The sequence below is a fragment of the Macrotis lagotis genome, chromosome 1 (assembly GCF_037893015.1).
Source record: "Macrotis lagotis isolate mMagLag1 chromosome 1, bilby.v1.9.chrom.fasta, whole genome shotgun sequence".
NCBI classification, from domain to species: Eukaryota; Metazoa; Chordata; class Mammalia; order Peramelemorphia; family Peramelidae; genus Macrotis; species Macrotis lagotis.
Genome location: NC_133658.1, coordinates 306971680 through 306997960, shown reverse-complemented (window position 1 = coordinate 306997960; position 26281 = coordinate 306971680). Strand labels below are relative to the sequence as shown.

At 34.1% G+C, this 26281-nt stretch overlaps 1 protein-coding gene across 6 annotated transcripts in view; it reads left to right on the top strand.

The window, feature by feature from the left end:
* Nucleotides 1–26281, top strand: part of CYLD (CYLD lysine 63 deubiquitinase) — a 153112-nt gene that overhangs the window by 29273 nt on the left and 97558 nt on the right. For all 6 annotated transcript variants that reach the window (XM_074211346.1, XM_074211347.1, XM_074211348.1 and 3 more), the window contains 9 exons: nucleotides 3310–3475; nucleotides 4368–4509; nucleotides 6825–6947; nucleotides 14466–14557; nucleotides 14667–14733; nucleotides 20795–20927; nucleotides 21801–21909; nucleotides 22109–22227; nucleotides 22839–23055. In XM_074211346.1, the coding sequence (XP_074067447.1) occupies nucleotides 3310–3475; nucleotides 4368–4509; nucleotides 6825–6947; nucleotides 14466–14557; nucleotides 14667–14733; nucleotides 20795–20927; nucleotides 21801–21909; nucleotides 22109–22227; nucleotides 22839–23055 (1168 nt within the window). The remainder of the gene's footprint in view (nucleotides 1–3309; nucleotides 3476–4367; nucleotides 4510–6824; nucleotides 6948–14465; nucleotides 14558–14666; nucleotides 14734–20794; nucleotides 20928–21800; nucleotides 21910–22108; nucleotides 22228–22838; nucleotides 23056–26281) is intronic.

The window sequence follows — 26281 nt, the reverse complement described above, 5'->3', positions numbered from 1 at the left end:
TAAGGGTAAAACTAAAAGTTCAGCAAAGAATTGGAAAATAGAAAAAAAAAAGATCTGTCAAGATTTCTATGACAAGCTTTGTCCTGATTAGTGAGCAAAGAACACCACATTGTGACTCTAACATCAGTTCTCAGTGTGCTGATGAGTAAATGGAATAGAAATTCTCAGTGCTTGTTGTTGTTGATGAATAAGACAAAGTATTCAATAGAAATGTTTTAAAGGGTCTTGTCCACCAACATATCTCACAGGCATATGTCAAAATTCTGTGAGATTCCTTGAAATATATATCAACAAAGATAACTTTATTCAATCCTCTAGTGATGCTTGCTAAAGGTGTTTACCACAGTCATGGAAGATGCCCAGTGCAGAGTGCAAATGGAAGAGGGATTCCCTATAGATGGTGAGATATTCTGAATGCTCCTGTTTGGGACAGTTTTATACTGATAGCATCAAACCTCAGAACAAAGCTGAGTCTTCTAGATGCAAACAATAATCAGCATACAAGGATTCAATCTAAGTATCTTCACAGGAATAACCAAGTGGATGAAGAAAGTCTGTTATCCAAACTGATTATGCAATTAGGTTGAGAACATTTCTACCTGTTCCTTAGATGTATATACCTGGTATAGATTTTGTAACTATAGACAGTGAACTGGGACCAGAATTGAAAGGCTGTTGGACTGGATTGCCTTTGAAGAAACAGAAGCCCATCTTTTAATTTTTAAATTTAATTTTTTTTATATAATTTGTTTTGAGGTTTATGTTTCTTTGCCATGCTTCAGGGCATTTCCTGTAACTCAGAATTTTTTAAAAAAGAGGAGAAAAGACAGTTTAGCTAAATCAGCTAATATTTCAATCATAGCTGATGATACATGAAATATTCCATGCTGTTAGGGAGTTGCATTTTTCTCAAGTCTTCTCCAGAATCAAATTTTTTCATAATTATATAACACAAAATTTTTTGTTCTTTCCATTTATAATTTTGTAACTTTTGTGCATATTGTTTTCTTGGTTCTCTTACCTCACTCTGCATCACTTCATATAAGTCTTCACTTTGAATTCTCAATATCTAGTATGACAGAGTAATATTCCAAATAATTAATTTACCAAAATTTGCTTAGTCACTGAGTCAAAAATTACAGGCTATTCAAATGGCAGTGGAAGGGTGTAAGGTGAATATGAGTCCACCAGCAACCTCTGATGAATGAAAAATTGTGTGAGAAAAGCAGCAGAAAGAATCTTATCAGAGAGATATATGACTAGAAAAAGAGATAGACAGATCATAGGTTAAGAGCAAGGGGAAAAAAAATCAATGAACAGCCCAATTGATCTTTGGGATATCAAGAGATCTAGACAAAGACTCCCAATATGTTATATACATTCCCCATCTCTGACATAAAAGCAGGCATAGACAAAAGTTACATAAAATGAAATTTGGATGGATTGCTATCTGATTTTTGTAGAGTCTACCTATTGAAATCACAAATCCATCAAAGCATTGAAGTATATATAGCCTAGTAAGTTCAAGTGAACTATTTTAACCTTTTTACCAAAGACTATCAATTACTTCTTAATGGTAAGATTATATTTATTGCAGAATCTAACTTTATGATTTTGGTAATAATTTCCCTTAATAGAGTCTACTTTTCACCGGTCTTTCAAATTTATTCTTTCTACTTTGATTGTCATGAACAAAACAGTAGACATTGAGCCTTATTTGATGAGTCAGAAAGAGGTATGCCCTCTAAATTTATTTAATAAGCAGGAAAATCTTTCCTCCATTATTAATTTATTCATCTATTTAATAATTTAGTACATTTAATAAATATTCAGGACATTGTGCTGGGAGAGTGAAAGTTTAGATAAGATATGACTCTTGCATCCTAAACTTGTACCATAGCTGAATATTAGACAAACATATCTCTAATGTATAAGAGTATAAGTATTTTAGAGACTTAAAGTGCTTCAGTAAGGTCCTGGGGGAATCAGAGACAAGAAAGACAGTAAAGATGGCAGTTTAGGAGATCTTTTACTAAAGGTGGTGTCTAAAACTGGGCATAAATAAGATTGACAAGGGACAAAGAATAGAGGGTGAGAAAAGAGAAGGACTCTAGAATAATCCAAATATTAAGGGATCAGGAAGAAGATAAATAGGAAGGAGACCGGAGGATTATTGGGTTAGGAGGAGAAGCAGGACAAAATAGTATCTCTAGAATCAAGAAAGGAGGCTAGCAAAGTTGGAAACATTTCAGTAGTGTCAGAGGTTGCAGAGAAATCAAGGAATGTGACTAAAAGGTTTGACGTGGAGATTAGGAATATGCTCTAGTGACTTTTTTCAGAATTGCAATAAAGCAAAGAAGGTAGTAGCCCAGTTGTAAGAGGTCAAGCAGAGCTGGGAAATGAAGAAATGGAGACACTGACTGTAGGCATCTTTTAAAAGACATTTATTTTGACTGGTAGCGGAGAGATGGCATACTAGATGAAGTAGAAAGTTAAGGGAAAAAATAATTTTAAAGGACTGAAGAGACCTTGGGGATATTTGTAGGCATATGGGGAAAAAAACCAGTAAAGGAGACATTGAACATGTATAATATAGATGACAACTGCCAAAGCAAGATCCTGAAAGAAATGGGAAGGAGCAAGGCTGCCACAGGTAGAAAGACTTGATTTTGGGAGTATCTCTTCTTTTGTGATAGAGGGAAGCAATGGAGAATGAGTGGTGCTGGTGACATGTTTTTAGTTATGAAAGAGTTAAATCTCCTAGAAAGGGCATTGTATTATGAATACAATTAAGTTCTCTTATTCTTATAGTGGTATAGTTTCTACTGTACCTAATAATAATTTTAGAGAAAAATTCTATAGCAGTACAGAAGTATTTTTACTCTATTGCTGCATGTTTTAGAAGGGAATAATCTGAGAAATATGACTTATTTAAAGGCTTATCTTTCCTTTTTCCTTGTTACTTCATTATTTGTTGCTGTGAATAGTTTTTATCAGTGTGTATTCAAAGAAAATAATGGCTTACATTTTTTTTTCTTCCTTGGGATAGTGATAGAAAAGATTCAGTAGCCCAGAGAAGATTCAGGTCTTTTTTAAAAAAATAAATAAAGGAAATAAGGGGTTTGTCACTTTTAACATAAAGACATTTTAACCTCAGTAATAATGTTTGAAACTCCTAGGAATAATTATCCTAATGAAGATCTCAGTATCATTCCCAGTGAATCAAGAGCAGGATAAATATAAATCAACACTATCTAGTTCTTTAACTGCTACCTTAATACATGCAGAATAATTTACCTTTTATTTCAGGAAGATGAATGTGCAGGCTGCACAGATGGAACTTTCAGGGGTACACGTTATTTCACCTGTGCCCTGAAGAAGGCGCTGTTCGTTAAACTCAAGAGCTGCAGGCCTGATTCTAGGTTTGCCTCACTTCAGCCAGTTTCCAACCAGATTGAACGGTGCAACTCTTTAGGTATTTGCAACTTTTTAATTTATTTCTAGTTTGGAATGCATTATTATAGCCAATTTCTGGTTAACATTAATATACCTTTTAAATTGGTATTAACAACAAAATCCCTCATTGACTCATAGTGAATATACTTTTATTCTAGACAAAATTTTAACTTAAGATTTTAACTTAAATGTATAGTGGTTTAAAACTTTTAAAAATCAAGGAGATTTTCCTTACCTTTGCTGCTGTTCTTAGTCATTTAATTTTCAGTAATTTCAGAAGATTAAAATTAAAATTCAATCTTTTTTCATATAACTTCTTTGTCTAAATGAATTGCTTACTGCAAAATAAGCCAAAACTTTGAAATAAATTGGTCTTATTCTAGAAATTTTTTTGATTTATTAATATGTCTTGTTTCTACTCTGTTAAATATGCAGTGTCCTGAAATTTTTCTCTTGCCTAGATTTAGCTAATCACTATTGTTATTGCATTGATTTGGAAAAGGACTTCATTTTAAGATCTGAGTGGGTACAAGCAAAATGTTAGTTCTTTTCATCAACAAATGTTGATGAAAAGCACTTTTTAAAAAAGCATAGAATAAATTCAACATTAATGTCAGGGTTGTGCTACATGTTCTTTTCCTTCTCAACTTCCTTCTCTTAGTTTCTTTGCACTAAGAAAATACTTTAGTGACAAAAGTACTGTTTAAAATTTGGGATGAGTTGAAGGTAAAAAAGTTAGAAATTAATTGCCGGTTTTGGAAACTTGATTTTTTAACCTTGAAAATCTTGTTTCCATAGAAGCTTTTGTGGCAGTGCATCAAAATGTTGTTAAGAAAAATAAAAGTGTGGGCAGAAACAAACAATCCATTTATTTTTTGAGAAGTACATTTATGTTGATTTTATCTTTTCAGCATTTGGAGGTTATTTAAGTGAAGTGGTGGAAGAGAATACTCCTCCAAAAATGGAAAAAGAAGGTTTAGAGGTAATGATTGGGAAGAAGAAAGGTATCCAGGGTCATTACAATTCTTGTTACTTAGACTCTACCTTATTCTGGTAAGTTTGAAATATAGTTGAGTGACAAAGGTGATAGGTTAATGATACTATTAAAAGCAAAGCATGCTACACTAAGGGCAACACACACCAAACATTTAACTCTCTAAAGGATAAGCAAGTACTGCCATCTCTGTATGCATCAAACAGTGGGGCTTGCAGCAGTCTATTTGTTGGTATGTAGTAAGTTTCTTTTGTGGAGTAGAGTCAAATCTAGAAATAAACTGTTCAGACTTTAGTGAGTATGGGTCAAATTCTACCATTCAAAAGATACACAGTAGAAACACTGTGATAGTTGTATGGGCAACTTGTTCCACAGTAAATTGAGGTACTTTGATAGCATGTTATGATTATCCATGTTAATTAGTTCATGCTTATAGAGAGAACTATCATGGTATTTAGAACTGAAAGGAATAGAGAATATAAAGTTTAACCTGGTCATTTTACAAATGAAGAAATAGAAACTCAAAAACGTTAAGTGATTTGCTCAAAATATTAAATGACAGAGCCATAATTTGACAAATCTTAGAGTGATTGTGAATTTGTTAGCCTTTGACCTAGATTGGTACTTTTGCCAAAGATTTTCAGCCCTTTTTGAAATGACTAGACCATGTGGTTTGCCTTGTAATTGTTATGCCCAATTATCTTCTTGCTTTGTAGGCCGTTAAAAAAAGAAAAGAAAACAAAACAAACGAACTTCAGTATTGTCATGTTTCAACTTTCCCACTGGGTCCTAAAAAATAATTTCCATTCTATTTTCACTTCTTTTTCCTTTCTGTTTCTTAGTTGCTTCATTCTGTCATTGGGGGATACGTCTATTCAGATCTTCACAGTCCTACTACAGTTTGCCTTGCCAGTTTAGCTTTACTCCCTTTTCATACTATACATTATAGGCAGTGTTGATTTCTTTCCACACTCTTGTCTTGCAATTTTCTGCTTACGTGTATTTGCATTCTATACCTGGAATACGTTTCCTACATATTTATGTGTATTAAAATCCTCCTATTTTCAAGCCCCAGTAAAGGTTGTATTTTTTTTTTCCATGAAGTATTCCTTTAGCCCTTAGTTGCAAAAGTTATAAAATCTTTTCTTTTTCAGATTTCTTTTTGTCTGAATCCTCCTTTCATTTACCACATTCTACATTGCATTGTTTTGGGGTATATGTTTTAACTCCCTTTTTTTCCATTATCCTATAAGCTCATTTATCTTCCCCTAATCTTGACTATCTTCCATACTTTCCTATTAATGTTGAAGGACCCTTTTCCCAGTCACCTAGGTTTTTAACTCCCTACTCTTTCTTGACTTTTTACTCTCATAAACTTTCATAGCCAATCAGTTGTCTTGTTTGGTTTTACCTACATAACATCTCCTATCTTTCTCCTCCTATGATTTTCACCCTGGTTCAGGCTCTTGTCAGTTCTTAATCTGGAGCACTACAAAAACTCCTCATTGTTTTCTCTGCTTTTAATCTCTCCCTTATCTAATGCATTTTCCACATAACTATTTGAGGTACAGGTCTGACCATGCCACTTAATTGTTTAAGATCCTAGAGTTATCTTGGCATTTATGAGACCCTGTAATCTGCTTCTTGCCTGTCTTTTTTAGCCTTATTTCAGACTGTTGTCACTTACCAAATCTGTTTACTCTAAACTAGGCTGCCAGTTTTCTCCGATGTTTGAGTTCTCCTTCTATTCATTTCCACAAGCCACCTCTCATGCCTGGAAGGTACTCCCACTACATCTCAACTACATCACTCAGACCCAGAATCATTGCTGTCCTTTAAGATTTGTTTCAGTGCCTTCTCTTTCATGAAGTTTTCCCTGCTCTAACCATTTGTAGTGCTTTTTCTTTCCTCAATTTATGTTTATTAAACTTATTTGCATATATGTATAAAGTATAAGTAAACTCATTAGAGTTTACTCAGAGAGTTGGGACTATATTGATTTTTGTCTTTGTATCCCTAGTGCCTGGTGTAATGGTTTGCACATAGTAGGTTTTTGTTGAACTATTTGACTTGAGGATATAGACAGTTTTAATTTTCAACTTCATATCTCTAGCTTCTAACACAGTAAGTTTTCTGCATAGAGTGGGTATTGCATAAATAAACTATTTAAATGAAATTGAATGATAGATCTAGAATTTTCAGGTTTTCATGTTTGAAAACATTAGTGTTTTAATAATGTTTAATATTTTTTCCTAATATTTTATATTTCTCCATTTTTAAAATTTTTGCCTTTAGAATGAGTTTGTTAGTTCTTGTATTAATTTATATGTTGAGAGTCCCCTAAAATGCTTTTTTTGTTTGTTTGTTTTTCCAGCTTATTTTCTTTTAGTTCTGTTCTGGACACTGTCTTACTTAGGCCAAAAGAAAAGAATGATGTAGAATATTATAGTGAAACTCAAGAACTACTAAGGACAGAGATTGTAAATCCTCTTAGAATGTAAGTAACTTAACATTCTGCTTTTGACCTGGGTATTTGGTTGCTAACTTTTGTTTATAATTAAATATTCCACCATGTTATGTAATAGTGAAGGGAAAATAACTAAAATCTATTTTTTTGGCAGTGTATTATAAAATTAATGCATATATATATATATTTTTTTGCATACTGGATCTCTCTTACTCATCAAGTCTGGAAGTATAGCAGTTGCTCAGAGCCTGAGCAGCTGCTGATCATCACAGAATCTTTGATTGACTTGGGCCTGTTTGCCATCCTAGTTTAGGCAGAAGCAGGGCTCACTTGCTTTCAGATGCCTGTTCAACTTTAGCCCTGCTGCATCTCATAACTCCTAAGTTCAAGTGATCCATCAGCCTTAGTCTTGCTAGTAGCTGGAATTGCAGTAATGTGCCACCCTGCCTGACTTTAATACATAACTTTCAAAAAAAAAGTAGTCATCTTACTGTAACTTATGGTTGATGTTCTGATTTCTTGACTCCTTTTATGGAAAGGATTAGAGGAAAATATTATCTATATATAATGAATTGTTAACTCTCATATTGGAAACAGAAGAATATTTTTAAATTATAAGATTTGTGAAAGGAATATATTATCATAACATAAAAACTTTATAGTTATAAACATTTTCCCCATTTCCTAGAACATAAAATATAAATATGTTTTTCCTTGGTTATAGGAATTATTATTATTATTTTTTTTAGTTTTTTAAACTTTTCTTAAGGCAGTGGGATTAAGCGACTTGCCCAAGGTTGCACAGCTAGGTAATTATTAAATGTTTGAGTCTGAATCTGAACTCCTGACTCCAGGGCCAATGAATGCTCTATCCACTGCCTCACCAAGCTGCCTCAGGAATTATTTGTATTGGCAGAAAAAAGAGCCAGTGAATTTTTGATGAGTGAGAAGATAGGCAGTATGTGAGAACATCTAAAGTAGGACTTTAAACTTATGTCTAAAACATGTTTTAATGTTTTTGTTTTTATTTTTTATTTTATTTTATTTTTTTAGGTTTTTCCAAGGCAGTGGGGTTAAGTGGCTTTCCCAAGGCCACACAGCTAGATAATTATTAGGTGTCTGAGACTGGATTTTAACTCAGGTACTCCTGACTCCAGGACTGGTGCTCTATCCACTGTGCCACCTAGTCATCCCATGCTTTTATTTTCTTAAAAAATTTTTTCAAGCAAAAATCTCCTTTTCCTTTCATTCCCTTTACTCCAAATGAGGAGACATAAATACAAGCATATATAACCAATCATTGCATTGGCCATGTCCAAAAAAATTATATCTCAATTTGTACTCTTAATACCTCGCCTTTTTTTTGTATGAATAACATAAAACTCATATGGGTATATGTGTATATGTATATATTTATATGCAAATAAACATATATACATGTCTATGTATATCTATAATGGATACCTATATGGACGGAGTGTATATATGTGTGTGTGTGTGTGTGTGTGTGTGTGTGTATATTTTGAACTAAAGTTCCAAATTTTTTAACAATAGTCTTCCAGTGATTTTCTTTGACTGTGTGTTATGTATCCATAGAATTGAAGTTGAGGATCTACTCTAAGGGAAGTGGAGAGACATGTTGTAGGCATGAAGTTGATGCAATACATTATAAGCAAGGAATTAAATACATTCTGAAGAATTATGGCAGGAGCAAGAATTCAGAGAAAGTCATAAGTGAAATGTGTGATTGAAAAAGTAGGACTGGTCAGATGCAAGAGTTAAGAATTACTGATAAATAGCTAGTGGGTTATACTTGAATTTTCACTAAGTCAAGGTAATGTGAGAAAGATCTTCAGTACATTGGGCAAACTTGTACATGGACCAATTGTTGTATGAATTGTGCAGACATGATTGAGTTACAATCTCGCCAATAGGCGAGATTATCCACAATGGAATTGTATATATTAAATTAGTATTAGTTAAATTTTACTTTTGATTTATATTGAGCTTGTTCACTAGAACTCCTAATCCTGTTTCCCATAAACTTCTTTTTTTGGCAAGGCTATGGGGTTTAAGTGACTTGCCCAAGGCCACACAGCTAGGTAATTATTAAGTGTCAGAGGCTGTATTTGAACTCAGGTCCTCCTGACTCCAGGGCCGGTGCTCTATCCACTGTGCCACCTAGCCGCCCCAACTTTTTTTTTTTTAATGGCATTTTGTACCTGTAGCAATTAATTGGTTGAACCTAAATATGTCAATTCTGTCATTTAAAAAAATTTTCAAATCTTTTTATCTACCATATTAAATATTTTCACTATCCTGTTTTTTAAAGCAAATGAGATAAATATTCCTTTTATGATTGCTTTAAGACATTGACATAAATATTAAATAGGAATAGTACCAAATACAGAGTCCAGCAAGCCACTAGAGACTTCCATGGGATTATGGATCCATTAATTCTTCTTGGATACAGTTTCACTTCTGACCACATATCAACCTAACTACATATCCAGTTCTCCCTTTCTTCATACCTGAAGGAATGATGTCATGAGATAATTAACTACTCATTGGTATGAAGATATAAAAGGACTTCAATATATTCTTAATTTCTCTCTCACATGCTCTGCCTTATTTTCTTCTCACCTATTGATTCCATTGAGTTGCATATACTTTCTTTAAATACCCTCATCCTATTCCTCCCTCACCCATAGCTAATATTGAATAAATTGAATAAATTTCTTTACTCCACGAATCTCAAGACCACCAAGTCATCATGATACCTATTAATCATTTACTTGTCAATTTTGAAATTTTAAGTTATGACTTTTATTGTGTTTCTTAGTACAGTTATATCTCAACATTTGTGGGTTTGACATTAAAGTTTTAATTATTTGCAGGTTGACCATTACTAATTAAATGGGAACTTTTGGAGATTGATGGCATATAGTGGCAAATTTAAGATGATATGCATATATAAAGAAAGCTTTTAAAAAAGACATAAATGAACAAGAAATAGAGCACTGGATCTGGAGTTGGAAAAACCTGAATTCAAATCTGGCCTTAGATACTACCTAACTCTGTGACCCTGGGCAAGTCATTTAATCCTGTTTGCCTCAGTTCTTCCTCTGTCAAATGAGCTATATAAGGAAATGACAAACTATTCCAGTATCTTTGCTAAGGAAACCCCAAATGAGGTCATGAAGAGTCAGACACTATTCAAAAACAGTCATAAATCTTATATATTATTAATCTATTTTATAACTTATTATAATAAGTATGCATATAAAATTTTTTATAAACAGACAAATTCTGTTAAAAGTTTCAGTGCACTATAAAACTACAGTCTCTACTCTCTTTGGGAATACCTGCTTTTTTGTGTCTCTACTGTCTAGACTCAATCGCCTAATTTTTTTCTTGCCCTAATCTTTGTGTCCTGTACTTTTAAAAGGAGAAGGAAATTAGTGAAGCAATTGCTGCAGCTATACTGGCAGCTGTGAAGACTCCACAGTTTGTGTAGAAATTGCAACTTTTAAAAATGTATGCAGTGTGTTGTTTCATTTGTTTCGTATGTTAAATAAAATATGAACAGATTTATTAAAAATAAAGGATTAGGGGTAGAGTTCAGTGTCGGTGATTTTTCACATTCTCAGGGCCCTGTATTCCTAACCCCTGGGAATGTTGTAGAATGATCATAAACAGACATTTAATTTTTTTTTTCTTTCTTGTTACCTAAGGATTACTGCGCATTTCTTTCACTGTTCTTTTTTGTCGTGCCAGATGTCCTCCATAGTATCTTTTTACAGTTTTCTTTTGAATTACTTTTGGGCTATTTTTTTTCATTCTCACCCTTCAGAGTACAGTGTAAACTTTCCAGCTAATTATAAAAAATACCAAATCAAATGGAAAATGCAATTTTTAACTTTAAAATTATATATATATGCATATAGACAAAGAAATTGTTATTACATAGTTACCTCATATTAAAATAATTATATATTGCACATAAATAGAAATTGAAACCTCCCAGGTCTTTACTATAGGTAACATTGATGATTATATCAGTATTTTAAACTCTATTTGTTCATTTTTAAAAGGGAGTATAAAGTGGACTTTCTCTTTCCATTTGCCATATCCAACATAATTTTTTTCTCCCTATAGAAATCAAATTTTTTTCTCACAATAAGAAATAACATCATGTAAAGAAATTAAATCAACTTGGTACTTATTTTTTATTCTATAGAATCTAAGTGCTCAGTGTTTTATTTATTTTTTCCTTTATTTTATTTTATTTTTTATTCTCATTTTATACAAATTTTTTTACATTAATAAAATATTCTTGTTTAAGAGTAAACGAAATACCCCCCCCATGAATATAGACTTGCTTGAGCGATAAAGTAAAGGGGAGAGAAAAAAAATTAAAATTAAAAAAATAGTAATAATTGTAGGTATGGCCAGGTTGCGCAATGGACGAAGCACCAGCCCTGGAGCCACGAGCACCCGAACCCACATCCAGCCCCATAGACCCAACAACCACCCAGCCGTGTGACATGCAAGCCACCCGATCCCCATTGCTCTGCAAAAACCAAAAAGAAGAAAAAAAAAGACCCCAAATAAAATAAAATAGTAATAATAATAATAGTAGGGGTGGCTGGGTGGCAGACAGAGCATTGGCCCTTGAGCCAGGAGCACCCGGGTCCAAATCCGGCCTCAGACACCCAAAGATCACCCTGCTATGTGGCCCTAGGCTGGCCACCCAGCCCCATTTGCCCTGCACCCTCCCCCAAATAATAATAATAAAAAATGTGCTTCAGTCTTTGTTCCAACACCAACAACTCTGTCATGGGTGGATCACATTCTTTTATGGTAAGTCCATCGCAAAAGTTACTTCCACATTTTTCCAACATTGCCATTGCTGATCGTAACTCCCTCCTTTCTTATTTCTCCACTACCATGTACTATATTTTCTCTCTCCTTTCACTCGGACTCTGCTGTAGGGTAGCTGAGTGGCACAGCAGACAGATCCCTGGCCCTGGTCCGAGCCCCCATACCACCCCTTAGGCCCAGCATCCACCTGGCCCTATGGTCCCAGACAGGCCAACCCATCCCAGCCCCTTGCAAGAAGTAAAAAAGAAAATGTGTTATATCTGACCACTCTCCCCGCATGGTCCATCCTCTCCTCCTTTATGCACATCCCCCCCCCTTCCCCCTGCTCCCCCCCCTTCTTACTCCAGATGCCTATACCTCATTGAGTATATTTGCTGTTTCCTCTCCTAGCCACCTCTGATGAGAATGAAGATTCCCTCATTCCCCCTTGCCTCTCCCCTTCCATATCATTGCAATAGCTCATTGTAATAAAGAAAAATCTTATTATATGAAATATCTTGGCCTATTCACCCTCTCCTTTTTCTTTCTCCCATTACATTTCCCTTTTTTTCTATCGACTCCATTTTTACACCATACTTTATCTTCGAATTCAGCTTTCTCCTGTGCTTCAACTATAAAGGCTCCCTCTACCTGCTCTATTAGCTGAGAAGGTTCATATGAGTATTATCAGTGTCATTTTTCTATGCAGGAATACATGCAATTCATCATCATTAAGTCCCTCATATTTTCCCCTTCTCCTCCAATCTCCATGCTTCACCTGAGTCCTGTATCTGAAGATCAAACCTTCTGTTCAGCTCTGGCCATTCCAACAGGAACATTTGAAATTCCCCTGGTTCATTGAAAGTCCATCTTTTTCCCTAGAAGAGGACATTCACCCTTGCTGGGTAGTTCATTCCTGGCTGCATTCTAAGTTCTTTTGCCTTCCGGTATATTATATTCCAAGCCCTATGAACTTCCAATGTAGTTGCTAAGTCCTGTGTGATCCTGACAGCAGCTCCACGATATTTGAACTGTGTCCTTCTGGCTGCTTGTAATATTTTCTCTTTGACTTGGGAGTTCTGGAACTTGGCTATAATATTCCTATGGGTTGGTTTTTTGGGATCTCTTTCTCTGGGGTATCGGTGGATTCTCTCCATTTCTATTTTGCCCTCTGCTTCTAGAATATCAGGGCAATTTTCCTGTAGTAATTCTTTGAAAATGATGTCAAGGCTCTTTTCCTGATCATGACTTTCAGGTATTCTAATAATTTTTAAATTATCCTTCCTAAGTCTGTTTTCCATATCAGTTGTTTTTTCAGTGAGATATTTCACATTTTCTTCTAATTTTTCATTTTTTTGGTTTTGAAGTATTGATTCCTGATTTCTGGTAAATTCATCATTCTCCCTGAATTCTATTCTTTGTTTGAAGGATTTGTTCTCCTTAGAGAGTTTTCTTATCTCTTTTTCCATCTGGCCAATTTTGCTTTTTAAAGCATTCTTCTCCTCAATAACTTTTTGAACTGTTTTATCCATTTGACCTAAGCTGGTTTTTAGCATGTTATTTTCTTCAGCATTTTTTTGGATTTCCTTGACTAAGCTGCTGACTTCATTTTCGTGTTTTTCCTGCATCTCTCTCCTTTCTTTTCCCAATTTTTCTTCCAACTCCCTCATTTGATTTTCAAAGTCTTGTTTGAGCTCTGTCAGATCCTGAGCCCAATTTCTGTTTTTCTTGGAGTCTTTAGATGCAGGAGCTTGTGCTTCCTCATCTTCAGACTGAGTATTTTGATCCTTCTTGGGCTCATTTGCAAAATATTTCTCAATAGTCTTCCTCTTATTTCTCTGCTTGCTCATTTTCCCAGCCTGGGCCTGGTTTTGGGGTGCTTCCTGAGCTTTTGGGATACTCCCACAAGGGTCTCAGTGTGTGAGGCTCTGTCCTCCCTCCTGGTCTGTGAATGAACATAAGTGCCCCCCTCTTCCATGGGGCTGAGGTGTGGGGGGGCTCCTGCTGTTCTATGGGGGGGCCTAGACTGTGATCAGGATCTGAATGTGGTCAGAGCCCCAGAGTCCTGTTCCAGGGGCAGAGGACAGAGCTCGGCAGTCTCTCTTCACTCCCCTCCCTCAGCTCAATGGGCTCATGCCCTGGGGGCTCCTGCTTACTGGAGTAGCCTGCTTCTGTTTCCCAGTCTGGGCTGCTGAAAGATCAAGCTGCTGGCTGTGTGCCCTGAGGGCTGGGCTGCACGTGCTAGCTCTGGCAGAGGTCCCCTGCTGTTCCCCCACTTTGTGACCGGTGCTCCCCGGGGTGCAGCTTAGGAGACTCCCCCGCTGCTGTGAGCCGTGGCTCCCAGCGCCCTGGGGCTGCCTCCAGGAAGGCTGAAGTTCTTTCACTCTTGTGGGCCGCCCCTCCGACCCCGGGGAGCAGAGCCTTTCTGCTCTTTTCCAGGTTACCTTGAGTAGGAGAACTGCCTCTCACAGAGCGCCTAAGACTTGATCCCTTCTTGTGGACATCTTGGCTCCGCCCCCCCAGTGCTCAGTGTTTTAAAAGAAACTGTGTAACTGTATCTTTTCAGAATAATTGGATATTATATTAATGAAATATTGAAGTTAAATCTTGTAGAATTCTGAGTGTTTATTATTGTATAATGAGATGCTATTATAAATTAAGTAAACATCCATTTTTATGTTCTAGATATGGATATGTTTGTGCCACAAAAATTATGAAACTGAGGAAAATACTTGAGAAAGTTGAGGCTGCATCAGGTTTTACCTCAGAGGAAAAAGGTAATATTTTGAAATATTTTGAAATTAAATTTGGAATTGGAATGACCTAGAAGTAAATAAAACTTATTTGGTTAAATCTTTTCTGCTTATATATTTCATTTTCACCTAGATCCTGAGGAGTTCTTGAATATCCTGTTTCATCATATTTTGAGGGTGGAACCATTATTAAAAATAAGGTAAATTTCTAATCCATACATGGCTGTTTAAAAAAAAATGACGTTCCCTTTAAAGCTGTCTTCACTTCATTAGAACTGATTTCAAAATTAATATTGCAGGGGCGGCTAGGTGGTGCATGGATAGAGCACTGGCTTTGTAGTCAGGAGCACCTGAGTTCAAATTTGGCCTCAGACACTTACCTAGCTGTGTGGCCTTGGGCAAGCCACTTAACCCCATTGCCTTGCAAAAACCTAAAAAAAAAAATCAATACTGCATTTGTTGAGTGCTTTTAATGTGCTAGGTAGCAATGTTTTAAATTCATTTTAATCAATAGTTTCTCCAGAAAAATAAACCTAGCTTGGAAAATGATCATAATTTAAATTTGTTCTTTAATCTATGAAACAAATGTTATTGAAAATCATTCTTTTATGAAATTGTGTACAAATATTTTCATAGAATAAGTTAATGAACCTTTTAAGGGAATCTTATTATAAGATAATCACATTCTGTAAGAACATTATTTTCTTCTATCCATCACTGACTTAAGGAATTAAATTTTTAGTCTTAAATTGGGTCTTGTTTTCAATTCTATAACTCATTAGTCATTTTTTCATCTTGAGTAAAATCATCGAACTTGATACATTTGGTTCTCTGACTATTTGGAACCTTTGGGGAATGAGTCTTTGGATGATTGTTTTCTGGATATCTGAAGATTTTTTTTACCCTTCAAGTGCCAGAATTCTTAAAACTATTTTAAAGTTTTCTAAAATGTATTATACATTTTTGGCTTCCTAAACAGAGTATATTAAATACATATTTTATTAAATTAATTTATTAAATATTTATGATTTTTCAGCATTAGTTACTGGGCTATCACTACCAGTGAATATGCAGATGGTAAAGGGCCTTGGACTCAATAGCTTTTGAACCCAGCACTGACTTTGAAACTTGTTTTTGAAAAAGCTCCACTGTTACTTTATTTTTTAGTTATTTTTCTGTTTCTCATAAGGGTGGAATGGATATAAATAGCTCATGACCTGTCTCTTGATCAATATAAGATGATTGACTTTTTTTTCTGTGTGGGGGAGACTTTTCAAGGCCTGAAGTAGCTTCTTCTCTGTTTTTCTCCTGCCAGTCATCATCTCATTGTTGTTATGTTTTCACTTTTCAACATAGTTGAAAAAATCATCTATGATTTCTGCTTCAATATCAGTGGCCTTATTTGATGGCTAGCATCTATTTTTTTGTCTCCACTGTATCTTCATGTGGTGTGAAGGAGACATTCTCTCATCCTTTAAAAGTTTATGGCGGGACAGCTAGGTGGCATAGTGGATAAAGCACTGGCCTTGGAGTCAGGAGTACCTGGGTTCAAATCTAGTCTCAGACACTTAATAATTACCTAGCTATGTGGCCTTGGGCAAGCCACTTAACCCCATCTGCCTTGCAAAAACCTAAAAAAAAAAATTATGGCAGAGTATTTTCAGAAGAATTCCTTCCAAATTCCATCCAAACTTCATCAAAAGATGCCGATACTTATACTGATTTGACCCCCTCCCTCCAAGCTTGTCTCTTTGGTTTTCAGACGAATTCTAGTCACAAAGCAGCATTAGCATTTGCATCTTTAATGTTATAATAAAATGTGAAGTCCTGTATAAAATCTACTGAGATAAAATCTTAGAAAACATCTTTCACATTTTAAGATACTATACAAATTTAGCCATCATTACTGTTAATTAATGATGTTCATAATAATGTAATATGGTTATTATTATATGATGGACTAACTTTTTAATGAAATTGTTTTTCTATTAAGAATTCATATTCTAGGGGCAGCTAGGTGGCACAGTGGATAGAGCACCAACCCTGGTTGGTGGAGGACCTGAGTTCAAATGTGACCTCAGACACTTAATAATTACCTAGCTGTGTGACCTTAGGCAAATCACTTAACCCCATTGCCTTAATAAATAAAATTTAAAAAAAAAGAATTCATATTCATATTCTAAATATTCTAGTTCATAGGTTGAGTCAGTAACTTTACATTTGGGGTGAAGGCAGAAAGATGGTAAAAAAAATATTAGATACTAAACCTGTTTCCTCATAATGGTCATTAAAGGTATTTGGCAGCCTAACAGATTTGTCTTAATCCTTAGTTCATATGATCTTTCTTTCGGTATACATAAAGATGATAGAATCTTATCTAAATTTTTTTAATAAAAGCATGAATTAGCTTGAATTTTGTAAATAATACAGTTGTGAATATGATACAGTTTGAAAATTCTAAAAGATTTTATTTTTCAGTCTTCAAAAGTTAATTTTGTTTTCATCAGAGCCTTTAGCATTGACATATACAAAAACTATTAGCCTGCCCTTATTTTGCATAAACCTCCATGGAGGGGGGATTGTTTTTCTGAATTATAGAATGGTAGCAGGTGATTAACAGTTCTTGAATAAACCAAGCTGATCAGCATTTCAAAAATTATTCAAGGGACAGACTATGTTTAGTATTGACTTCACTTGTTAGTTGTAAATTTCACTCCTAGATCTACCAGGCAGACAAGCCTAACCTTGTTCTCCCATGTCAGGCCTTCAAATACTTGAAAACTTGAAATCATTACCCCTAAGTTTCTTTTTAGGTTAAGTATCCCAAATCCTGTATTCATACTGATCCTCATATGGCATGAACCTTAAAGCCTTTTACCACTTTGAGATTGGCTATCTCTCAATGTCTTCTCTCTCTCAAATTATTTTTCACTTGTCTTCTCCCCCCCCAAAAGAAGAACTCCTTCAATTTGTTTTTTCCATCCCTAACAGTTAACATAGGGCATTCTTGCACATAGTACTTGCTTAATAACTTTTTGTTGAATGAATTAAGTTAAATGTTCACTCAACATCTCTTTGATAATATGGTTAAGAATCTTGTCAGGAATAGAAGATAAACTCATTGGCCTTTAAGTTTATAGTCATCATTGCCTTTCCATTTTTTAGAAATGAGATCAAAATTTACTTTTCTTCTATCCGACAGAATCCTTCCCATTATTGACAATTGTCAACTAATTCTTTAAATTCTCTCATAGAGTTTAATCTGGACTGGTGACTTGATTTTTTTTTTGGCAAGGCAATAGAGTTAAGTGACTTGCCCAAGGTCATACTGCTAGATAATTATTAAGTATCTCAGGCCGGATTTGAACTTAGGACCTCCTGACTCCAGAGCTGGTGCTCTAGCTAATGTACCATCTACCTGTCCTTGGAGTTTTTTTTTTGATAGATATTCTGGAATAGTTTTGTCATTTCCTTCTCCAGTTCATTTTATAGATAAAGAATTGAGGCAAACAGGGTTGAATGACTTGCCCAGGCTCACACAGCTAGTAAGTATCTTAAGAATGGATTTGAACACAGAAAGATAAGTCTTTCTAATTCCAAACCTAGTGCTCTAATCATTCCAAACCTAGTGCTGCTTCTGGCTTTTAGTAGTTCTGAAACTTTTGTTCTATTATGCCATCCACTATTCTACTATATATACATACATACATATACATATATGTGTGTGTGTGTGTGTGTGTCATCTACTGTTCCATTATATTTATGTCTATATGTATATATATATTTATATATTTAAATATATACACATATCTATCTGTACTACAAAAAATAAAGCATACATGTTATAAAGCATTGTCTATCCAGGGACCAAGTTCCAGAACAAATCCAAATCTGCATATAGCAAATAAAATATACAAGCTAAGGAGAAAATGTACTCATCTACTATTCTTGATCTAGTTTTTAATCTAACTAATGTCTTTCTCTCTTTTTTTCCTGGGGGTGGGGATGGGGACTGGGTCTCACTACCTCAATCCAACCTGGAAAGTTTTAGCAGTCACTCATGAGACTGATTCCAGTGTGTTAATCCATTTGAAAGATGTGAACTGTTCCTTTTCTAACCTTGACCAGTTCATCCCTCCTTATGCTTCCTAGTTGTCCTCCCTTCTTTGGGGAAGAGGAGAGCTTTCCCATATTAGAGCGAACTTAATTCAGCTACCTGACAAGCTTTAGTCTCACTGCAGCTCTGAACTCCTGATTTCAAAGGTGGATCCTTGATCTATTAGGCTTAGTCTCCCTCAGTAGCAGAGATTATAGGTATCTAATGATGTGTCTGACTGCATATTTTTAAAAATCTAAATTGGTCAGTGAGTTCCCTGTGCATCCTCATTGATTTCTTTTGAGAGCTCTCGGAGTTATTTTTGTATCTAAAGAATTTATTTCTCATAAATTTGCTCTTCTTATTTGCCTGATTTTTCCCCATAGAATTATAGAATTCTAGATCCTCTCTATCCTTTTTTATGAATCCTTTGAAATCTCTTCTTTTAAAATCTAGGTCAAATTTGTCCATGCCAATTTTTAAGATGGAATAATTACTTCCCCCTATAATTCTTAGCATTTTAATTTTAGCAATCAGTTCCTTTGTTTTAGTGAGAATCAATCTAGTTTAACTTTTCCTGTCATGGCTTCCTTACCTTTTGAAGGATAAAATTGTCTTAAAGATACACTAAAAATGATTAGCTGCTCTGATTTTAGCTTTAGAAAGAAATTTTAGCTTTCAGAAAGAAAACAGTAGGAAAGTAAAATCCTTCATTACTAGTTTATCATGGTTCTGTGCTACACCTTTGCTGTGACTAGAGCTGTCTTCTTCTTAATCAAAGAGGATATTTTTATCTTACAGAATGAAAAAATGCTGGAGTTGGAACCTTAGGGCATCTAGTCCATTTTTCTCAAATAGATGAGGATACAAAGACCCAGAGAGGGAGGTATTTTGCTTGTAGTCATATGGAAAACAATAAATAGCTAAGCCAGGAACCTTGCTTATTTTATTAGCTATATCCGGACTTGGTTTTATTCTGTAAGCTTGATCCCTGCATAGACAATGTTTTATTGTATATATGTTCTGTTGTGTGTATGTGTATGTATATGTATGTAAAAATATATATGTAAATATAGACACACAGATTTAGTGTTAACTTTTTGTTCTTAAAATCCTAGAAATGGATTTAGTAAAATAGTTTAGATATTTAAAGTCAAAACAGACACAAATTAGAGATGCTGTTAAAATTTATTATCCAATTTTAATATTAAATTTCTTTGAAGCATAGCTCATATCTCAGAAATTGACTATCGTAGTTGAAGAGATGCAGCAGCATGCTGATATGGAAAAACCAATAGCCTGGGAGGAAGGAGACCTGATTTCTAGCCCTTGCTCTACTATTGATTTATTCTAAGACTTCAGTAACAATTCACATGAAACTCTGTGAAAAGAGGTTAAACAAATTCTCTCCAAGGTCTCATCCAGCTCATAGATTCTCTGAGTCTATGGACTGGCATTTTTTTTTCCTTTTCCAGTCATCATGTATCATTTATTTTTGTGGTTGTTTAGTCATTCAGTGATGTCTGATTCTTTATGACCCTGTGGACTTTAGGCCCTTCTGTCTTCTGAATATCTTCTGACCTGAGGGGCTCATCTTTCAATGTCATATCTTTTAACATCTTAATATATTGGGTTTTCTTGGCAAATACACTGGAGTGGTTTGCCATTTCCATCTCCTATGAATTATCTTTTGACAGAACTCTCCACTAGGACCTATCTGCATAGCATAGCTCATCATTTAGTTACACAAGTGTCTCTACCACAACAAGGCAATGATTCAGGAGGGGGCTTCATTTACTACTTCTTAGTAAATATTCACCCAGTTTTGCATTTTGCTTATGATTATTAGTGTATTTTGTTACTAACATGATTACTTTGTTTCCCTCCTATCACACGCACAAACCAACTTTCAACTTAAAATATTTTAACTTCTAATATTTAAAAGGTAGTTAACCATATATTTGGTCCGTATATTTCACCTTTTTCTTTATAAAGACTTTTCTTTATTCTGTCTATCTGGTGAGGGCACTTAAAATTAAGAAAGTGTATAGTGTTTTTTGTTTCTCAATTACATTTTTTCTGAGCATCCTTATGTTGTTACTTAGCATTTTAATATAACCTTAGTTTTTATTTGTTTTAAGAACAGAGTGTTCTTTATCCTTTAGATCTGCAGGACAAAAGGTACAAGATTGTTACTTCTATCAAATTTTTATGGAAAAAAATGAAAAAGTTGGTGTTCCTACAATTCAACAGCTGCTAGAATGGTCCTTCATCAACAGTAACCTAAAATTTGCAGAAGTAAGTGACAAGTTTTCACTGAATTTTATTAATTTAGTAATTATATTAATGCTTATGACTGCTGAATTCTATAGTAAAGTCAATATCTTCCTTTACACATGCTAAACAGGAATAGAGTTCAAGAATTTAAACATCAAGTTAAACAGTTAATATGAAATATATTGCCAGTGCATATGAAAAATATTAAGACTAAACATTTTTGCATTCTGGGCAAAGGGAAACATTAAATTAATTTATGTGAATAAAATAACTAGGTTAATGAAATAAAAGACATCTGTATTCTGTAAAACAGAGTCATAATTATGTTTTATGGCTAAAAAATATTTAGCATTTTGTGCAGATAGAATATTTTTCCACTCATATGTCAAAGGAGGATTTTTACTTTTTCTTCTTTAGGAGTGAAAGCAAAAATCTTTAATGAGTTTTAAATCTGTTGATTGCTTTCTATTAGTAAGGTTTTTACTGTATTAATTTTTGAAAGAATGTTCAACATTGAGAAGTGTTCTTACTTGTTGAAATAAAGAAATGAATGACTGTTTTGTGCCAAAGGACAAAAAAAGTCTTCTATTTTATGAACCCAAGTACAATGTACCATCACCAATACTACAACATGATTTAACTTGGATTTATATTGAACGTGTTTACACAATTTAAATCAGAATATCAGCATAAAATATATCGAAGATATTTTGGTTAAACATGTATTTATTGTTCATATACATGATACCTTGAATCAGAGTAGGAATGTTTTCAGTTTTATAGGTAAAATTCTTTTTTTTTTTAACCTTTTTTATAGGGACTTTTACCTTTTATATATATATATATATATATATATATATATATATTTATGTAAATGTATGTATATATTTTTAGGCACCATCATGTCTGATTATTCAGATGCCTCGATTTGGAAAAGACTTTAAGCTCTTCAAAAAAATTTTTCCTTCACTGGAATTAAATATAACAGATTTACTTGAAGATAGTAAGTATAAACATCAAATTTACTTTTTCAAGTGTTTTTTTTCTGATGGTGTGATTAAAGATCTTAAATTTAAGAGCTAAATTAAATAATGGAATGGGAGATTCAATTCTTAAGGGTGATTTAAACATTGTCTCTTTCAAAATGTTACTTTTTTTTTGCTTTCTAATGGAGGGGTGCATTATTTGTTAACAAAATGTAGCTCCCCGACAGTGCCGGATATGTGGAGGACTTGCCATGTATGAATGCAGAGAATGCTATGATGATTCTGACATTTCTGCTGGAAAAATCAAGCAATTTTGTAAAACGTGTAATACACAAGTGAGTTGGACTTTAGTCAATATGTTTTTTCTTTATATAATAAGTAATATAATTTACTATTTACTATTATGATGATATTTTGTACCTTATTATTATTATTTTTATTTTTGCAAGGCAAATGGGGTTAAGTGGCTTGCCCAAGGTCACACAGCTAGGTAATTATTAAGTGTCTGAGGTCAGATTTGAACCCAGGTACTCCTGGCTTCAAGGCCAGTGCTCTATCCACTGCGCCACCTAGCTGCCCCTGATATTTTGTATCTTATTTCCCTACTGACTGGGAAAAACATAATTCTAACTAAATGGAGAGTTCAAGTTTTAACATTATATTTCAGACTATACAATTATTGAATTTATTTTTATTTTAAAATTAATTTTTTAATTTTTGTTATATAAAAGGACCATTTTCCCCATTACTCTATTGTTAAACTTTTAGGAAATACTTAAGACCACTACTCAAAAGTAAGGGTTAATGAAATACATTGGCCTAAAACATTGAATTTTAGTGTTAAAGTAAATGAATTTCATAATGAGCTATATAATTTTATATAAGAACACCTTTTAACACCACAAGAAAAATTGTTTACTTCTTTCTCTTAAATAATTCACTTTAGGTCCACCTTCATCCCAAGAGGTTGAATCATAAATACAACCCAGTGTCACTTCCCAAAGATTTACCTGACTGGGACTGGAGACATGGCTGTATACCTTGTCAGAAGATGGAATTGTTTGCTGTTCTCTGCATTGAAACAAGTCATTATGTTGCTTTTGTAAAGTATGGGCGAGATGACTCTGCCTGGCTCTTCTTTGACAGCATGGCGGACCGTGATGGTATTTAAAAACAACTTTATTGAAGTTTAGGGCAATAAAATAGTATTTCATCTTAAATTTTATCAACAATTCTTAGCGGAAATTCTTTTTAAATTTATTTATTTTTGAATTTTATTTTATTTATTTTTGAATTTTACAATTTTCCCCCAAATCTCACTTCCCTCCTCCAACCCCCACAGAAGGCAGTCTGTTAGTCTTTACGTTGTTTCCATGATATACATTGTTCTAAATTGAACGTGTTGAGAGAAATCACATCCTTAAAAAATATGTATATATAAGAGATAGCAAGATTACATAATAAGATAACTTTTTTAAAAATTAAAGGTAATAATCTTTTGTTTTTGTTTAAACTCCACAATTCTTTCTCTGGATACAGATGATATTTTCCTTCATAGATACCCCCAAAATTGTGCCTGATTGTTGCACTTATGAAATGAGCAAGTCCACTAAGGTTGATCATCAACCCCATGTACTGTTATGGTGTACAATGTTCTTCTGGTTCTGCTCATCTTGCTCAGCATCAGTTCATGCAAATCCCTTCAAGCTTCTCTGAATTCCCATCCCTCCTGGTTTCTAATAGAACAGTAGTTAACAACATATACCACAATTTGTTCAGTAATTCCCCACTTGATGGACACTCACTCAATTTCCAATTCTTTGCTATCATAAATAGAGCTGCTATGAATATTTTTGCACAAGTGATATTTTTACCCTTTTTCATCATCTGTAAATTTGTATTTATGCCACTCTTGTACCATTTGTACCTTCTAGACATTTCTAATTGTATCCCATAGACATCTCAAATTCAGCATGTCCAAAAGACTCATCATTTTGTCTTACAAACCCATTCAGCTTCTTTATTTATGTTAAGCACCACATTACCCTATTTTCACAACCTCAGTGCTGTACTCTGTTCTTCGATTTTACTTTCCTATCCAGTTTTCAAATCTTAATTTTTTTTCTTCCACAACTTTTTTCATGTCTTTCCCCACTTTTAATAACAAGGCAACTCAAGTTCAGATCCTAATCATTCTCTCTCCTAGGCTATTACAGTCATTTTCTAATTGCTGTCCCTGTCTTAGATATAATTTCACTGGTGTTCTATATATTGAGAAATGAGACTTTTATCAGAGAAACTTGCTTTAAAATTTTTTGATATTACTTCATTTTTCAATTTTTAGCAAAGTGTAATTTCCCTAATTTTTAATTAAATCGATTTTTGTTTTTGATTTATCTCAGAAACATGATTGCTATCCCTACCTATTTTACATCAGATGAAGCATAATAGATTTTGCTTTAGCCCCTTATTTTAACTCTGTGTGTATCTTTCTGTTTCAAGTATGTTTCTTGTAAATGGCATATTATTAGATTATGGTTTCTAATCCATTCTACTATCTAGTTTCATTTTATGAATAAATTCATCCCATTCATACTCACAGTTATGATTACTTACTAAATTTCTTTCTATTTTATTTTCTTGTTTATCTTTGCCTCATTTTACCTTGATCCTTTTCAGATGTCTGTTTTGTTTTTGACCACTGCCTCCTTATACACCCTTCCTTTTTTCACTGACTACCTACCCATTTATCTTTTTTAGCCCTTATTCCTTCACCTACTACCTCCCTGTTGAATAAGATAGATTTCTGTATCCATCTGAGTATGTATGTATATTCTTTACTCTTTGATTCTGTTCCATTGAGAGAGTTCATGCAATAATTTTTGGCCACCTTCCCCCTATCCAATTCCCCCTCCATTGTAAAAATTCTTTCTTGTATATGACTTTTATGTAAGATAATTTCCCCCATTCTTTATCTCTCTCTTCTTCCAATACATCCTTCTTTCTCACCCCTTCATTGTTTTTTGAGATTATCCCAGCATAATTTACTCATACTCCATGACCTCTGGCTAAGTACCCCAATAAGGATAAAGTTCTAGAAATTACATGTATAATCTTCCCATAAAGGAATGCAATAGTTCGTTCTTATTAAGTCCCTTATGATTTTATCTTTCTTATTTACTTGTTTTTATGCTTTTCCTGATTCTTGTGTTTGAATGCTATATTTTCTATTCAGCTCTGGTCTTTTCATCAGGAAAGCTTGAAAGTACTCCATTTCATTAAATTTCCATCTTTTTCCCCTGAGTTGGTTATTGGTTGGAATTCTAGCTTCTTTGTCTTCTAGAATATCTTATTCAAAGTCCTCTGCTTCTTAAATATGAAAACTCTTCAGTCTTATGTGATCCTGACTGTGGTTCCACAATATCTGAATGATTTCTTTCTGGCTACTTGCAATATTTTCTCCTTGACCTGGGAGCTTTGGAGTTTAGCTATACTATTTCAGTGACTTCTCATTTTTGTGATCTCTTTCAGGAGGTATTCAGTGTATTTCAGTATCTCTTTAAGGAGATAATTGGTAGATGCTTTTAATTTCTGTTTTACTGTCTGGATCTAAGATATTGGGGCAGTATTCTTTTATAATTTCTTGATATAAAATGTCTTATACCACCCACACCTCATGCTCCCTTCTTTTTGATCATGGCTTTCAGGTTTTCCATTAATTCCTTTTTTTTCCTTTTCTTTTTGCAAGGCAATGGAGTTAAGTGACTTGTCCAAAGTCACTTATTAAGTGTGAGACTTTCCTGATTCCAGGGTTGGTTCTCTATTCACTGTGCCATCTAGCTGCCCCAGTCCAGTATTTATTTATTTATTTTTGCAAGACAGTAGTGTTATGTGACTTGCCCAAGGTATACAATTTAGGTAATTAAGTGTTCTGAGACCAGATTTAAACTCAGGTCCTCCCAACTTTAGGGCTAATGCTCTATCCACAGTCCATCTAGCTGCCAAAGTCCAGGAATTCTTAAATGATCTTTCCTTGATCTGTTTCCCAGATCATTTGTTTTTCTGATGAGAAATTTTATATTTTCTTATTTTTAAATTTTTTTGACTATTGTTTTTTAATGTCTCATGGAGACATTTAATGATATCTCAAGCTTCTCTTTGCCTAGTTCTAATTTTTAAGGAATTATTTTCTTCAGTGAATTTTTTTACATTTTTCCCTATATAGTTAATTTTACTTTTTAAGGTTCTTTTATTCAGTTAACTTTTTTTTTTGCCTCTTAATCATTAGGCCAGTTCAGTTTTTTTTTTTTTTTTTTTGCAAGGCAAATGGGGTTAAGTGGCTTGCCCAAGGCCACACAGCTAGGTAATTATTAAGTGTCTGAGACTGGA